We start from the raw sequence: 17,704 nt of genomic DNA on the forward strand, positions 1-17,704 counted from the left end.
TGCAAAAGGCTGCAGTAATCATGATACATATAGTTCACATATTGTTTCCATTTCTCCCACTCTGCACGTATGATTATCTCCACCGAAAAACTATGCCTTACTCTTCTTCAGAAGTGTGACAAAGTAAGGGCCAAGTGTAAATCAAGCAGTGAACATCTCTCCCACTTTTCAAAAGTAAGTCTTAATAAAAATAGTTAATTTAATGCCCAATGTGGTGAAATAGGGGAAAAGACAACATAAATAAAGCTTGTTTCTGATGGCTTGACACTTCGATATATGATAGAACACAAAAGTCACCATCACTGTCTTGCTAGAGCTACTTAATTTTGATAAATGTTAGGAAAACAAAGAAAATTCTTAAAATAGGGTGACATCAAATATATTACCGTTCCACCTTCTAGATCTGTGCTATGAGAGTCTGGCTCTCCAAGCCTACTTTTTTTCTAACCTGGGTCCTCCAGGACACCTGCTGCTCACGAACACATAGCATCTATGCATTCTTTGATCCTCCCCAATAATCCATGCCCACCTTGTTGTTTTTATTTTTGGGGAATTTTCTCCCAAAATGGATACAGCCTTTGCTTTCTCAGATTATAAGAAAAGCAGTATGTTTTGAAGTACATATATATGTATATAACACTACAAAAGAACCAAGAAAAGGGGTACTAAACTCCTTGTATTACAACCAAAACCAAACCAAATGCCCACCTAGTGACATTTAAAACACTACGTGGGTCAAGTGAAACACAATAGAAACTCCTGAGTCTTTCACATAAGTCTGTGGGCTCCCAGTTTGCAACCCTAGTTTAGTGGATGCCCTTACCCAATACCATTCTACATTCACTCTCCTTTTTCCTAATGCTCCTGGTCCAGGTGCTGAACCTGTTTCTGGCCTTGCTCCTGAGCTCCTTCAGTGCTGACAACTTGGCAGCCACAGATGATGATGGGGAAATGAACAACCTACAAATCTCAGTTATCCGGATCAAGAAGGGCGTGGCCTGGACCAAACTGAAAGTGCGCGCCTTCATGCAGGCCCACTTGAAGCAGCGCGAGGCCGACGAGGTGAAACCTCTGGACGAGCTGTACGAAAAGAAGGCCAACTGCATCGCCAACCACACTGGCGCCGACATCCACCGGAACGGTGACTTCCAGAAGAATGGCAACGGCACAACCAGCGGCATTGGCAGCAGCGTGGAGAAGTACATCATCGATGAGGACCACATGTCCTTCATCAACAACCCCAACCTGACCGTGAGAGTGCCCATCGCGGTAGGCGAGTCTGATTTTGAGAACCTCAACACCGAGGACGTTAGCAGCGAGTCGGATCCTGAAGGCAGCAAAGATGTAAGGTCCTAGCCTAGAAACCAGTCTTGATCCTATGTGAGAACAGACGGCTCTGTCAGCCCCAAGGCTTCGGTTCAGCTCTGGGTCTGGCAGAGAGGTTCTGGAAGAGCCGACTCTCAACTTTGAGAACCAACCCTACCCACCCCCCCATTGTTATTCTAGATGAGCTAGATTCCCGAGATGTTCCCAGATCTGTCTCCATGGCTTCTGGATCGTCTGGATCCAGAGGCTGGAGAAAACCGTCCAGTACTTCCCTGCCGTTAATCTGTCTGAGCTGTATCACTGAGACCAGTCTATAGCCCACCTTCTGCTTAGGGTAGATCCCTGTCATCTGTGAGTGGGCTTTAATGTTGTACCCCATCCTGACAGAAGTCTTGAGGGCGCTGTGGTAGTCGTTTGCCTGTGATGAACTGGACGATCATGGGTTTGCAACAAGAATTGTATCCGGTACATCATCTGTACCAAGGTAGCGTCGTCAGTGTAGAGTGGACGTGTTGCTGCAGTGTTGCTTCTCTCCCTTTTCCTTGTGTATCTAGAAACTGGATGACACTAGCTCCTCTGAAGGCAGCACCATTGATATCAAACCAGAAGTAGAAGAAGTCCCTGTGGAACAGCCTGAGGAATACTTGGATCCAGATGCCTGTTTCACAGAAGGTGAAAGGGGGCCAGGAGAGGGGATGGCCTGTAGCACTTGCACTGCTCGCAGACACATCTCTGCCAGGGTCAGTGGTTGGCTGGGGAGGGGGCTCTACGGCTGTCTTCACCCCGCCTCATCATTTGGAGGGAGGTTGATACTGCTTTGCCCGTTTGAGCCTTAGCTATCACAAGTTTTTACTCTCAGGCTTTTCTTTGTCCTTTTTTCTTGACGTCAGCCCCAAACTTCCATTAGAAAGGCCTCTCCTGTCATGGCCGTGCCCGCCTCCTGACTACCCTTTTCTCCTCCCTCTCACTGCTTCTTTATAGGACATCTTCCCAGCGCCAGAGGGCCTTGCCCTGGTAGCCTGGCAGCATAGCCTCAGCCCTGCCACCCTCTCCACTTCTGAGTCAGACCTTCTGATTCAGCCACTGAACTCCTGGCTGTGTGGTGGGGCAGCACCTGGTGGGGCCTGGGAGAAGGAGGAGAGGGCACATCTGGGCGGGGCACGTCCCACAGTCTGACCTGCCTCTCCCGCTGGTGCCAGGTTGTGTCCAGAGATTCAAGTGCTGCCAGGTCAACATTGAGGAAGGGCTGGGCAAGTCTTGGTGGATCCTGCGGAAAACCTGCTTCCTCATTGTGGAGCACAATTGGTTTGAGACCTTCATCATCTTCATGATTCTGCTCAGCAGTGGCGCCCTGGTGAGGTCCGGGGGAAAGAACCATGGGGGATTGGCTGGGGAAGGGGTAGAGCAGGAAGGACTGGATGGGCCCAAGCCCAGTTTCTCTGAGAACACAGCTTGACTGTAGGCCCAAGAATAATGATCTACGGACGTGCTTCGAGCTGGTGTTTTGAGCCTTTGGGATTCGAATTCAAACTTGTCCAAATCTTCATCTTTAGACCCAGCACGATCCCTCTGAAGCCTAGGAGCCCCTTTTCATCAGGCAGAGAATACAGGTTACCAAGTATCTTCACTGCTTAGTTTGCGCCGTTCAAAACAACTTCCTAAGATGAGCTTCCCTTTCTCGCCTAATACCCTGAATCACTAGTTCTTGACTTTTCAGTTGCCCAAGGTAGGAGGGAGGTGGTACCCCTCCACCCCCTCTCCCGTCATACGCTGCTGCACTCGGAGAGCCCGTGGCCTTAGCAGATGTTAGGAGTCAGATCTCTGATACGAAGGTCATTTATATTCACGTGGTTGTACCTGCTTCTCATTAGTCAGTGAGGCACACAGGGCACTGAACACACAGGTTCCTCCCCTACTAGGACTAATTATCTTGGTGTTTACTTTCATTTTTTAGCAGGATTATAACTGAGGAGATCTGCACAGGGTCTGCTGTGAGGGAGCTGCTTCCTAGTTGAGTAGATTCGAAGACAGCAGGAACTAGAGACACAACACATTTTCCTTCTTTTAATTAAGGGAAAAGTAAATAATGCTGGATTTTGAAATGCTCTTAAAGAAGGTGGGCACATTCATGTAGGTGTGGAATTAGAGCCTAATCTGGAAGCAAAAAATAACAAGCGAGAAGCCCCAAATTTAGCGTTAAAGAACCCCCAGTGACTTGAGAAGTTTCTCTGACTTGTGAGGCAGGAGAATAGGAGAAGCCGAGACAGGACGTGACGTGTGGTGAAGAAGAGCCCGAGCGTGAAGATGACGGTGAACAGTGGGGAGTGGTGGGGGGTGGTGAGCAATGCAGGAAAGCCTCAGGACTAGAGCAGGAGACAAAAAAGCCTCTATCCCTAGTGAAGGGGAGCCAGACCATCCTGCCTGCCCCCGGGCCGTTTATTGCACCAACAGGCATCCACTCAGCACCTCCTGAGGCCTGTGGAGGCCCCAAGAGGACGGCGCAGGCCCTGCCCTTGAGAAAGGATCAGACTCAGGCCAGGGATTGAGGAAGGTCTTTTATTACTGTTGTCATCCTTATTCTTCAAATCTAGTAAATGAAAACCCAAAATAAGAGAGGGCATGCCTCACCCTTTGATTCTCCTCTTCCCCCGTCTCTACGCAAAAGAGTAGAAGCAGCAGTGAAACACATGTATTAAACCTTCTTCACTGCTACTGTGACGGTCTTTATTTATCAAAGGTGAATAAAACGGGGGAGACCGGGCTCAGGACGTGAAGACCCTGTGCAGTAGTAGCATGAGACTCAAGTCAAGTGAAGCCACAGCTAAAATGTCCAGGAAAAGACTAGAATGTGGTTGTGAGGAGGTCTCAGAGGGGGATCAGCGCCCCCAGTGACAGGATGAACGGTCGCAGCTCACACATGTTGGGTTCTAGAATGGGTCTCTACAGGTGGAGCTAAGGGGAAACGCGACGTGGAAGCTATAGCTTTTCCACTGAGCGGAGGGGATTGATTTGTACCAGACCCTGAGGACTGTGGACCCATGATTTCTGTCCCCACTGCCCAGCAGTGAACCTGGATGTCCATGTGCCTCCATTTGGGAAGGAGAGTCTGCGGGCAGCCTGGCTCTGTCCTTCCTTCTGGGACTGTTCAGAGCAGGCTCCTCCACCGCCGGGCACAGGACCCTTTGTCCACCTCCAGGTTTGTTTTTTTTTTCCACACTTCAGGGATTCCCTCCCCCCAGCACAGAGCTTCTGCAGTCCACCCCGCTGCACGCACGAGTGCTCAGACCTTCACATGACAGAGGCTCATCCCCTCGTTTGGGAATTCCAGAGAAAAGAAAGGCGTGTTGAGATTCTCCTCACCCGGTGTCTTCCAGTCCTGTAACTCTCCACCTGTGTCTGTGGTGTCAGGGGCTGAAGGGAGAAAAATGTTTGTCCTATAAATTATATAAAGTGTTAACAAGGCTGTGGGGGAATTGGACCCCTCATCTACTGCTGGTGGGAATGTAGACTGGTCCGGCCTCTTTGGAAAGCAGTTCGGCAATTCCTCAAAAAAATTAAACTTGAGTTACCAATGACCCAGCCATTCCACTCCTAGGTATATACCCAAGGGGAATAAAAACACGTCCACGTGAAAACTTGTACACAGATGTTCATAGCAGCATTATTCACAATAGCCAAAATGTAAAAACAACACATATGTCCATCAACTGACGAAGGATAAACAGAATGTTGGTATAGCCGTAACTAGAACATTATTCATCGATAAAAAGAAAAATGCAGTGCTGAGGGGTGCTGCCACATGGATGAACTTTGAAAACATTATTTTAAGTTAAAGAAGCCGGTCGCCAAGGACCGCATATTATACGATTCCATTTATACGAAATGTCCAGAAGGATTAGACCTGTGGAGATAGAAGATAGATGAGTGGTTGCCAGGACTAGGGGGAGATTGGGAGACTAGAGGGTGACAGCTAGAGGTGTGGGGGTTCTTTGGGGGGTAATGAAAATATTCTCCAATTGTGGTGACGGATGTACGACTCTGAATTGTATTAAGAGCTATTGCTCTTATGTACGCTTTAAATAGCTGAATTGTGAGGTATGTGAATTCCATCTCAAGAACGCTTTTTTAAAGAGAAAAGCCGTGTGTAGCAGGGGATAGAGAGAAAGAGACAGGGAGCTGATGACGGGCCACCGCAGGTGGGAGGGCTGCGGAGGGGGGCAGTACCTCCGTGTTGCTTGTTTCCCTTTAGGCACTATAGGCAGCTGCTGCCTCTCTTCCAGGCCTTCGAGGACATCTACATTGAGCAGAGAAAGACCATTCGTACCATCCTGGAGTACGCTGACAAAGTCTTCACCTATATCTTCATCCTGGAGATGTTGCTCAAGTGGATAGCCTATGGCTTCGTCAAGTTCTTCACCAATGCCTGGTGCTGGCTGGACTTCCTCATCGTGGCTGTACGTGTCCTGCTTTCTACTTCCCACCCATGCCAGCAGGAAAGCAAAAACAGGGACTGTCCTTCCTCTAATGGCTGGAATTGCCTGGGGCCCAGGGTGTAGGACAAGATGTAGATAGAGCACGACAGCTCCTTTTGGAGCACTCAGATCGTAACTTTGGAAAGGGACTCTGAAGTCCTGCATTCGCTCCAGGGACTAACTCAGCAGCTCTTTACTCTGGTGCTTTGGCCTAGAAGTTTCAGAGGTTAGGACTGGGCAGAATCATTGGTGTCAGAGCCTTGTTATTAGGCTGGGAACAGGAGGATTGTGTCCCCAAGCCAGTGTGATGTCCTCCTCCTGCCGCCAGGAGAGGGCTTAGAGGACGAGGTGGGTGCTGCTGGGACGGAGGTGGTGGTGGGATCTCCTGCCGACCATCCCCGGGGACACTCCCATCCACCTCAAGTCTTCATACTAGACTCATCTGAACAAGTCAGACTGTCAGGGCGAGGAGGAGTCACCCCGAAACAAAGCCCCCCCTCTTCCCACACGTCGCATTTCCACAGAGGTGATCAAACTCTTAAGAAATCCTTTTTCCTCCAGGTTTTGAGAGCATCTCCACAGCTCAGCGGCCTTCGCCTGCCATGTTCTTTTTCAGGGTGGAAGCTGCGTCACCTGACACTATTTCTCACCCCACCACGACTTGTTCCTTACTGGGTTTTCTAACCATGATGAGTGTTTCTTATTCTGTCTAATCACTACAGCTTTTTTTTCTTTCAGCCAAATCAGCATTTGAATGGGAGTGAATGGGAATTTCAGGAGCAGGGCCCAGGGAAACTTCACTTCCTTCTGAGGGCTGAGAAGCGCCAAGAAAGTGGAGTGCTTGGCGGCTGGGTTGATACATTTAGAATATGGGTTTCATTGGCTATATGGTGAACTACGTGTAGAGTGCCTCCGGGATCTAGCATAGAGCAGCAGGGAAGTAACAGGCACCTGGCGTTCTGCTCTGTTAATGCACTCCTTTCCCAACACAGCATCTGCAACTTCCATGGTTTAATGACTCCTTCCAAGAGCTGTCACTATGCTCCTATCTACATTCCCCATTTCAAAAAGCAAGCCTTCGGGAAGATCCCTAAATGAAGTGAGGGGGTCACTGTCTGCCGTCCGAGTGAACCAGAGAGGTATCGCCCCAGAGTTGCCAGCAAGAGAGCCTCCTAGCCAGAGGTTTCAGCAACCTTGGATGGAAGGGACTCTACCTCCCACAGATGGAAAGCTTGAGTTCTAGGAGCTAAGGAGTGGGCTTGGGATAAGGCCCAGAGTACTAAAGTGACACTGGGCCAACTTGCTTTCTGCAGAACAGGGGAAGTGCTCTGGAGTCTTCATTTCACTGTAACTACTCAGGACCACTTAGAATCAGGTGGGACACCCGTGGGCATCCTAGAAGCCCCTCATCTTCTGGACATTCCAAGAACTCGGATAGATACATCCACTACCACACTTCCAACAGCCCTAGGAAAGCTGTGATTCAGAAACAGATCTTCCCTACCATGACCTGCCTCCTGTTCACCCTGACCTCTACTACTCTATTCCTCTTCTCTCTGGGGTGCGCAACCCCAGAATTTGTGAGTATCAATCAGGTATCCCACATTCCTCTGGTACCCAAATAAGCTGCTAGAAGCATTAACGATTCTGCATGTCACCATTTATTTATTTAGCAAATATCTTTAGTACTTTTTATACTAGGTGGCAGGGAAACAAAAAACATGAGAAAGGCATGTAGCCAACTGACAATAACCCTTAAATCCCCCTAGCTTTGGGGAGTTGCTGGATTCTTACATTGCCATGAGACCTGACACTGGCTCCTGAGAATACCTCTGGACCAGTGACTAGTAGACAGACATAAATGAAACACCATTCTCCGTGTGGAATTGTCCCAGAAGCCATAGGGAGTCACGGGACAGGCAGGCAGAGTCCCAGCCCCTGGGAAGCTCACACTGGCTTGCAGGGCCACTCTGACCTGATTCCAGGCTGTGGAAATCCCGCATCCCAGGAACAGGGCTTTCCCAGGACCTTCCTTCTGTTTTCTCTGGGACAGAGCAGTGCATCTATTCTTCACGTCTCATGTCTACGGAGCATCTGCAACACAAAGCCTCCTGCCAGGTATCGTGGGGGGATACAGAGAGCAGAAGACGAGGTCACTTCTCTCAAAGGACTGAAAAGATGGGACACGTACACAAATAACCAGTGTGAAGCAGAGTGTGCTGGGGGCGGGGGGAGCCCCAGTCCATGCCGTGGCTGCACTGTTGGCCACTTTTGAGTTGTGGGCGGAGAATAAGGCTTAGACTGACACCTGGACATGGGGAACTGTCAGTTTTTGCTGTCCTTTTGGACAAAGTGTCTAGTGCCTTTGGCATTTTAGAACATCCAGCAGGTGTAAATTTTAGGTCCTCATTTTGGAGCGTCTCTGAGACTCTCTTCCTCCCGTTTCATCCACCGGTGGCTTGATATCTGAATCTGTTATTCATCACCATGTTTGTTTCCCTAATGGATTTTCATTCTTCCTTGTTGCCCTTTACAGCTGCTCAGAGCACTCTTTAGGATCATGGGGATGATCTAGACAGCTTCCAAGGTTAACTCGCTGTGTTTGTAAGCCAGGCGAATTCCCAAACAGAGACACCATTTTCTTTTGCCCAGGTCCCTGGCTGCACTGGAGATCTTGTCCTGGAAAAGAATTTTGTCATCTTTTCCCAGGGAAATTTACCACATCAGATCCGGAGATTAGCCAGCATATCGGTTCCAGGGATGGGAACTTGCGGAGACCATTCACCTCATCCTGAATTCAGACTACTGAAACCATTCTCCATTTGAAAATGTTCACATCATTTTGAAAAAGCCACCCAGTGTCTCTCCCTTTTTTTCAGTGCCTGAAGCCACAGATACCCTGGATTTTGACTTGCCCTCAACTCCTTTTTTTTTTCCTTTCAGGTTTGATTCTTTCCTTAATTCTAAGCAATGTTCTCATTATGTCCAGTGAGAGTTTAACATGGAGACTCGGCAGATTATAAAATTGCCCCTAACTGTTTAGGAATAACCCAGATAGGATGCTTGCTGGTCCTGTCTTGGGTGATCTTGGCCAGGTTGATGAGTTGAGCGGCAGACTCTCTCTCAGCACCATTTAGAGCCAGACTCTGAATTGGCCTCTGTACCTCCTCCACCCTTCCCCCCACTTTAGGCAGGCCTATTTATTATCAGACAAATTACGCACCGCCCCCCGCCCCGAGAAGAGCTTGGGTTGTCTTGTCTTGTGTGAAACTTAGTTTTTTGCAGTCTTTACCTGGCATAGTTTCACAGGATGAAGTTGACTCAGGTATTTTGAACTCATGTATTTGGTTGAGGTAACTTACCTTCAGATGTACCTATAGATTCTTTGGGGTTAAGAGTTGGCTGCACTTGGCAATAGTAGGCAAAAGACACCTCCATGGAGAGTCTTCCTGTTAATGATGGATGGAGGGAAGATGGTTGGTTGGTACTACTGTGTTCTAGATAAGGATTTGGAGGCGCTTGTTTTGAACAGAAATTGACCTCTGAGCCATCTACCCTTCAGAGAGCATGAGTGGCCTAATAGGGCAGCATTTCATTCCAGATTTGCTTCAGATACAGCCCAGGACTGTAGAGGAGAGACCTGCACTAATGGGTTACGAGGACAGGCATAGTTGAAGGTTCACAACCCTTTGAAAAACTGAAACCTTTGAGCCTGCTCATCCGTGACCCTCACTAGGGTCACTGACCTGCTACTTCTACCCCTGCTGCTTAATTATAAATATCTTCCTTTAAAGCAACTTTTTTTTTTTTTTTTTTTTTTACAGTTCAGAGATACAGAATCAAAGAAGTAAATCCCTCAGCTAGAGATAAAAAGCAACAAATGAAACTAAGTTATGGATTGTTGCTTTAAAATGCCAGTTTAGGCCAAGCCGATCTGTAATCACCACTTCCCAGTAGAGGGAATTTAAGAATTGTTGATGGAAACATCTTAACCGATCCCAGAATTTGTGGTGCAATATAAAGGAAAGACTGCTCTAAGAAAGCCAGGAGCCCAAACATTCTAACTAAAGGTATTTCAGGTCTGGTGCTCCCTGAAGAGCTACATCTCTCTCTCCGGTTAGGCCCAGGCAGCCTTAGGTATAGTTAAGGGTCGGCGTGGTAACTGTTCTGAGACCTCTGGCAGAATAAGGTGAGTTTGCCAGTGGAAGAGCAGGAAAGAATTTGACCGTAACTCTAGGCCCAGAGACCAGACTGCTTCTCCCCAGCATGGCAACATATTCAACCCCAAATTGTTCAGATACCGTAATCCTCTATTGAGATTTTGTCATCCAGCCTTCCAGTGAGGGAGGTGACTTATCCATGGGAGAAAGAGCTCTGGCCTGGGAATCAGGCATCTGAGCCTTTAATCCTGGCTCCAGAACTGCCAGTGTGACACCGGGCAAATTCTTGTATATGGGTCTCAATTTTCCTCATCTATAAATAAAGAATTATTCCAAGAACCCTTCCAGCTGTTATTCTGATGATGAGAGTAATAGAAGATTGTCCTGGAAAGGACAGACCTGAGGCCAGTTCTTTTGGGGCTGTTCTGGAAAGAATGGGGGTTATAAGGGAAAAATATGGATTCAGTTGTCCAGACTCACCCAAGCTCTCGTGGCCATGAAGGAGTCATGGTTATAGTTAAAAGATGGAAGGATTGTTGCGGTTAAAAGTGAGAGAATCACTTAAGTGAGTTCCCGTGGAGCCAAACCTCCATCAAGAAGTTTCTTCTTTTGGTCCTTTTCTTGTTGGGAACTGCAAGGTCAGCTGTGGTGCTTACTGAATACGTTTCCTTGTTGATGTAGTAACGCATCCAATTCTCAAATGGTTTCTTGTCAACCAGGAGTAAGAGAGCTTGTCCCTGTTGGAAGTCCATGGTGAATGAGCTGAGGAGGGGGCAGCCTGTGTGGAGTGTGTGTATTTATCTGTATTCTTTTCCATAGGTACCATTAAATTTGTCTGGCTTAATTTAATGGGAACTTCGGGGACCTGCAGAGACTATAAAGGGCGAGGGTAAGGTTTTTGTCATCTGTTCAGGCTCCTCTCCTTCCAATGGAACTTCCTCATTCTCCCTCTCCCTCCAGCCTCTTCCCTTTGCCAACTCGTATGTCTGTTCTACTGCCCTCTCTCCGCGTTCTCTTCCCTTTGTGTTTTTTCTTCTGCCTCTCAACCACCTTTCCTTCCAGGTCGTTTGAGTCCAAGTTGAAGTAGGCAGCTGGTGTTACCCACTTCCTCTTCCTGGGGGGGGGGCGGGGCCCAGTCTGTATAATCAGTGCTAGGGGCTTTATTCTAACACTCTGGAACCTCTGTTTTCTTTTTTTTTTTTTCTTTTGTTTCCTTTTTTTGTTTTTGTTTTTCTCTTCTGTTTCCGTGTAGGTCTCTTTAGTCAGCCTTATAGCTAATGCCCTGGGCTACTCGGAACTAGGTGCCATAAAGTCCCTTAGGACCCTAAGAGCTTTGAGACCCTTAAGAGCCTTATCACGATTTGAAGGGATGAGGGTAAGATACTAAGAGCAGCTGATCCTTCTGCATGCCAGTGGAAACCGTCTAAGCATGCTAGAACTGATCACGTGGTGGAAAGGTCATTCACACACGCACTCTGGATGCAGCTGCTGACTTGACCCTCCACTCTTTGTCCCCCGCACCTGCCCCAAGGGCAGTCGCGTTTAGCTGCCTCATCACATTAATACCGGCCCCACCCCTGACGACATGCCATCGCAGAACATGTTAACATTGGCTCTTCTCATCTGGCCTGGCTTATCTGTAGCACTTCGGGGCGGCTTTCTGGGCTGTTGATTTAATAGGGAGAATCACCAGGTGCAAAGAAGGGGAATTGTCACCCACAGACCCACTGAAAAGCAGAGGCCGCAGGCAGGGAGAGTGCAGGGTAGGGGCGTCAGCCAGGTGAGGACTGCGGCCTTGGAGTCACCGAGAAAGCGGCCGAGAAGGGGCTTGAAGACGGGATGGCAGGCCTGGAACTGGGGACGGAGCAGAATTTGGCATGGCCCTGGGAAAAGAAATGCTTTTCTTTCTGTTCTGATTCCTCTTATTGCACCTTGTTGTTCTCAGCCCAGTCCCGTAAGGACTGGCAGCCTCTGTCTGATAGCAAAGCTTTCCTCCTCACCCCCCACCCCTCTGCCCACGCTATATGGTCCCCTGTCCTAACACTGTCAAAATAACAACCGGGTACGATGCTAGGTGACGATCAGCTAGTTCTCCTGAAATTTCTCAACACCTGCTATTCCTTCTTTGGCGACAGCTCCACCCAAATCCAAACAGTGCAAGGTGCTGTCACCCTGCCAACTATAGAAATAAGGCTCCCTCTTTTGGTGCCTTTTTGCTGTCTCTCTTGGTTTAAAAAAATTGTGTGCACACGTGCGTGCGTGAGCATGCGCACACACACACAGACACACAGACAAGTCCGTAAAATCAAATGGACCACTGGCTTTTGGTGGTAATGGTTGTCCTATGGTAATCAGAGAGGTCTGTTATACTTAACGAGACCAAGAAAACTCATTTTAATTCAGATGTTGAATACATGCAGGAGAGCAAACCAGAGGATACGTTTTTAAACGTGCAGATATCAGAATGTAGGAATAAAAATTAAACTGTTGTGGTAGTTCACGTGAAGCAAGACTGCTCAGAGAAACGAGGTACCAGGACAGTGCTGCTTCATTCAGTCCTCATCTGTGGGTTCCTGGCCACTGTTTCGTGAAGCCACCCACATCTGTACAGGAAGACGAAAATTTCACTGGGACTTGGGAATTTTATTATTCTAGTTTATCCAGACAAATGCTTTCTGCAAGAAATGTGCATTTCTCCTGTAGCACAGTCACAGTTTGGTTTACTAAATATAAGCTTTATGCAACCCACCTGAAACCATCTGCAGGAAGGTCAGTTCCACAGCAGCATAAATTTATTTTAATTTAAGAAACAAAACTTGGGATTCTAAGTCTTTCTCCCACAGGTAAGAGAGGTTTCAGAACGTGTGCAATCAGGTCATGGTTACGCTCGGGCTAAATGTAAGGGGAAAGTATGTTGCAGAGGGCTCAGTGTTTTAGGGGGCCGTGGTGTCACTGAAAACGGGATTTAAATGCTCTTCCCTCCTCTCCCACCTTCCCACTTTTTTTTTTTTTTGGTCCGTACGTGGGCCTCTCACTGCCGCGGCCTCTCCCGTTACGGAGCACAGGCTCCGGACGCGCAGGCTCAGCGGCCATGGCTCACGGGCCCAGCCGCTCCGCGGCAGGTGGGATCTTCCCGGACCGGGGCACGAACCCGTGTTTCTTGCATCGGCAGGCGGACTCTCAACCACTGCGCCACCAGGGAAGCCCACCTTCCCACTTTTTTCAGAAAGCATTAGTTAAAATTTTTGAATAAGTCCTACTAGTTTTGTTATAAAGTTGATAATCCGTTTTGGTGACTGAAAGCTAGTAATTGCAAGATTGTACCTAAACTCAGTAGCCTGTGATCCTCCACATGCCCCAGGAGGGGTCCTGGAGCTCCTAAAAGGAGACTGGTAATACCCAAAGAAAGCCCAAAAGAAGATGCCCTACCGACTTTCTCCATCTGGGTGCCCATTACTGCCAGTCCCAACCTGTGGCAGAGGCAGTCCTCCCTGACCAGCTGCCGCCAGTTGGCTCACGAGGAAATTACGTGTATTGTCTGAACACAGGAGTGCTTCTGGTGGCCACACCTCTTCCCTTTAGCTCCTCCTCCTTTCCTCACCTTTCCGGGACTCGCAATTTCCATTCCCTCAACACTTTTACTTGTCAACTTTCAAGTAGTTGAGCCCAGAGGTCTGGAATGGGTGACCAGAAGAGCAGACACTTTTATTTGAAAAGCATTAGTAAAGGTTTTCTCAAATGAGATAATAAGGGCAGGAACAAGTTTGAACCCAAAGCCGGGCTTTCAAACAGTAAACATTCAGTGAGGAAAACTATGGTAAAGGATGTCACCTCCTTTGGTTGGCTCCAGTCAGCAACAGCACGGCCACTTCTGGTTGGGCCGGAGGTGAAAACTCAGGACCCATTCCTTTCCTGCAGTTCCCCAGCCCTTCTGTGCAAGAATAACTGCAAGAAGGGAGGAGTGAATTTGCCCCAATAATAAACAGAATTAGGGACCTAGGTTTTACTTGAACGTTACTCTTCTGCAGGGTCGTGTTTTTCATTTCTTGGTTTGGGTCCTTGTGTGTGCCAACACTTGCATAATCTAAGAGATTATCCCCTTAGAAAATTTTAAACAAGACATCTTTATGAACTGAATACCATCAATGCAGATGGGCTCAACTGTCACTGTGCTGCTCTGGTGAGAGGTTCAGACCTTCGCTCGAGAGGGAACATAAGGCCCTAGCCTGTCCTGGGACACTGGCTTCAGTCTCTTCCTCAAACCAAAGACCAGAACACTGAAACACTCATGCTGTCGGCAAAGGAATGCTGAATGTAGTTCTTTGCTTTTCTCTCCTCCATAGTAATCTTCATTTAAGGATTTTGCTGTGCCGTTAAACTTTTGAGGGTACAGAATAGTAATGCTGTGAAACATGCATGCATTTTTGTTGATTGTCAGTATATAGTTGTCCATTAAAGCCATGTTCCCTCTGCCAGATATTGAAAGCTATTTGACAGATTTTATAGTATTTAATGAGCAATAACGTTCTAGGCATTAGGGAGAAGACAAAAATGCTGAAAGAATTAGTACCCATTGGAATTTTTTCATCAAATGAGATTTCTATCAACTGCTAAATACAAACTTCCATTGCAAAAAGTAACTTCATAGGTTGCTAGCTTTGAGTGATATTTCTATACCTAACTTTTAACAATAATGAATTTCATAATTAAAGGTGACACAGAATAACGAGTTATTAGGGAGCAGAAGGGGAGATCCACTTTATTATGTAACTGTCCATGGAAACTTAAATTATCATTTATATATATGTCTATAGTGTAAGAGTTCAAAATAAGAAAGCATGGTTTCTTGCTCTTTGGTTGCTGAGAATATTAGCTAATGTTCACAACAAGGAAGAATTATCAGTGAAGTTCATCAGCTGTTTACTGTTTTATTCATGAAATGAAGCTAAGAAGTTCTTCTTTTGGTTATAATGAAAGTACATTTCATTATAAGTGAAAGTACATTTGCATCTCACAAGTACATTGGATTTTATAGGATTTTTATGTCATATCAGAGAACGAGGCCCAGTAAATGCTTTTGTGTACTGATTCCTTTGAGCATATCTGTGAGTTTAAAAGTGCAAAGAGATTTCTTAGTCAATTAGCTAGTTATTCTCCCCTGCTGGAAATATTACCCCATATTTAACTGTAACACACAGACGCTATGTAGGACAGGTTAGACTAGGTGAAGGTAGTCAGAAGAATTCCTAGAGGAGGTATACTCTGAATTGATATAAAAAGCAAGATTTCTAGGTTTCAGATCTTTTGGGGCCAACTTCTGTATTGCACACTTGTGATGGTCTAGTAGAAGGTCACGCTCTCTCACCTGAGCGCTGCTGCAAAATGCTGTCACATAGACTTGAGCTTTTGAAACTTTACATAACCTACTCCCTTAACTTGTGAGAAACAAATCATTCCATTTGTGGGTCATCTTCCTTTTGCCTATTCTTTTGCACATTTCATTGCCTTGAAGTACTCCCATCAAAGGGTAGGCAACTGTAGAAAGAGGAGATAAAATTCATATCTGATCACCTGACAAATTTGGTAACATAAATTAATAATATGAGTATCGTTCTCCACAGTAACGTTGGGGAGTTCCCAGATTTCAGGTGTTCTGGCTTTCCTTGCTCAAAGTAATGAACAATGGAAGTATAATTATTTTATACCAGTGACAGAGCTATTACATCTAGAAGAGATTTCTTGGTCTAAGAATTAGGAAATAACTACCTCTCAATCTAAAGGCCTTCATACATGAATTGGAGAAACACAAAACTAATATTTTAATCTAAGGAGAGGGACTCCTTAGCAGAATACCGTTGCCTTTTCTATATAGGACAGAACAGACCGCTCTTCCCAGCCACGTGTTCCAATGAGTGACATTACAATCTAAGGCCAAAACAGAAGATAAGGAAAACCTGGTCCCAAGTCGGGCTCAAATTAGAGCCCAGAGCTGCCCCCTGGTGTTCCTTCTACAGCACGGCCCTTTTGGCCGTTTCCATGCTGTGCCGGTTGGCAGCGTGTCCTCTCTCTTCCCTGCACTGAAAAGCGGATGGAGGAAGGTGGTGATGCTTGTCACCTCCTTCTAACAAAACATTAGAAGACTTTGTTTATATCCAGGGTCTTTATTTTAACTCCACTTATCCTCCTAGGATACTAGAAAAAGGAAGAAACATGCTTCCCATTTTAGGGTCACCTTTCTGGGCCTTAGCAGTCCTGCTTAAGACAACAGCCAGTGAGAATCAGGGAAGAAATGAACACCAGCTTTGTTTTCTGCCCCACCACCTGACATGCTACTTTTGTAAAGCACTCTGAACTCTTCTAGTGAAAACTGCTGCCGCAGTGGAAGTGTTGTCTAGCTATTCTCGTCTATAGTGTGAAGCAAAATCAAAGTTAAAAACAACACAGAAACTTTCATTCTGAGGGAGCTCCTTGCCCTTGGCTTTTTTTCACTCCCAAGCTTACTGTAGTCAGTGATTTTTAACCATATGCCAGTTTGGGGGTTTCAAGACCAGTGATCTAACCCAAAATTCTCCCAAAAAACCCAAATTATTCCTTTTTCTAATAATACATTGTGAAGAGTTGAGTCAAACCCCAGATTGAGCAGAGAGACACCAGCATATTAGCCAAGCAGAGGGCAACTCAGATGTAGAAGCCTGCAAAGTCAGGAAAAAAAAAAAAGCCTGAAGAAGAATAATGAATCTTGCATGAAAAACACAACCATTCAGATTTTATTTTATACTGTTTGGTAGAGGGAATATAGCTTTTTTTTTTTTTTTCCTTGAGCCTGCAAAAAATGCATGCTCAGCTCTTGCCTGAAATAAGATAACTGGCCTTGCACAGTCATAAAAGAGACTTTATGTACCGTTGAGCGATTCACTGCTAACCCCACAGGGGAGTTCTCTGTGATTTTGAACAACCTCACCTTGCTTTGCAGAGGGGGAATGTCTGTCGAAAGGCAACTAGTGAGCTTGAAATCATGCAGATTTTCCCAAGGGGGGCATATTTTATGAGTTGATGGGAAGGGACACTAGACAATGAAATAATTTTTTCGGTCCCAGGTTGATGCCTAGGAGAGAGACCTAGGTCAGCTTGGGCAGGGGAATTTGTGTTCAATGAAATAAATATGTAATTTTTAGAATTCCTCAAAATACATTTCATAGATATACAAAATTTCGGTCCTGCGTATGGATCTGTTTGGTTACCCTAATTCCAAAGGGAACATAACGTTTCCATAGTCAGAACAAGCCACAAAGTGTCATGTCATTCCCCTCCTGGAAATCAAAAGAGCGTGCGTGCCTGTACTTCTTCCCAACACTCAGCAACCTCCCCCTTCCAACGCAGGTGGTGGTGAATGCCTTGGTGGGCGCCATCCCCTCCATCATGAATGTGCTGCTGGTGTGTCTCATCTTCTGGCTGATTTTCAGCATCATGGGCGTTAACCTGTTTGCCGGAAAGTACCACTACTGCTTTAATGAGTCTTCCGAAATCCGATTTGAAATTGAAGATGTCAACAATAAAACTGAGTGTGAAAAGCTCATGGAGGGGAACAATACAGAAATCAGATGGAAGAACGTGAAGATCAACTTTGACAACGTCGGGGCAGGATATCTGGCGCTTCTTCAAGTGGTAAGGATCGTTCTCCGTCCTATGAAATCCAAAAGGCTAGCAGAAATCTCATTTGGTTCCTTCTCAACCCTGCGTCCAGAA

At 46.5% G+C, this 17,704-nt stretch overlaps 1 protein-coding gene across 5 annotated transcripts in view; it reads left to right on the forward strand.

Moving 5' to 3' along the window:
• Positions 1-17,704, forward strand: part of SCN8A (sodium voltage-gated channel alpha subunit 8) — a 170,824-nt gene that overhangs the window by 140,813 nt on the left and 12,307 nt on the right. For 4 of the 5 annotated variants that reach the window (XM_027106319.1, XM_027106320.1, XM_027106318.1 and 1 more), the window contains 6 exons: positions 874-1,344; positions 1,881-1,998; positions 2,526-2,680; positions 5,607-5,780; positions 11,211-11,333; positions 17,339-17,623. In XM_027106319.1, the coding sequence (XP_026962120.1) occupies positions 874-1,344; positions 1,881-1,998; positions 2,526-2,680; positions 5,607-5,780; positions 11,211-11,333; positions 17,339-17,623 (1,326 nt within the window). The remainder of the gene's footprint in view (positions 1-873; positions 1,345-1,880; positions 1,999-2,525; positions 2,681-5,606; positions 5,781-11,210; positions 11,334-17,338; positions 17,624-17,704) is intronic. The other variant, XM_027106321.1, reaches the window with a different exon arrangement.

The sequence above is a fragment of the Aethalodelphis obliquidens genome, unplaced genomic scaffold (assembly GCF_003676395.1).
Source record: "Aethalodelphis obliquidens isolate GAN/ISIS:26980383/991018 unplaced genomic scaffold, ASM367639v1 scaffold8, whole genome shotgun sequence".
Lineage (NCBI taxonomy): Eukaryota > Metazoa > Chordata > Mammalia > Artiodactyla > Delphinidae > Aethalodelphis > Aethalodelphis obliquidens.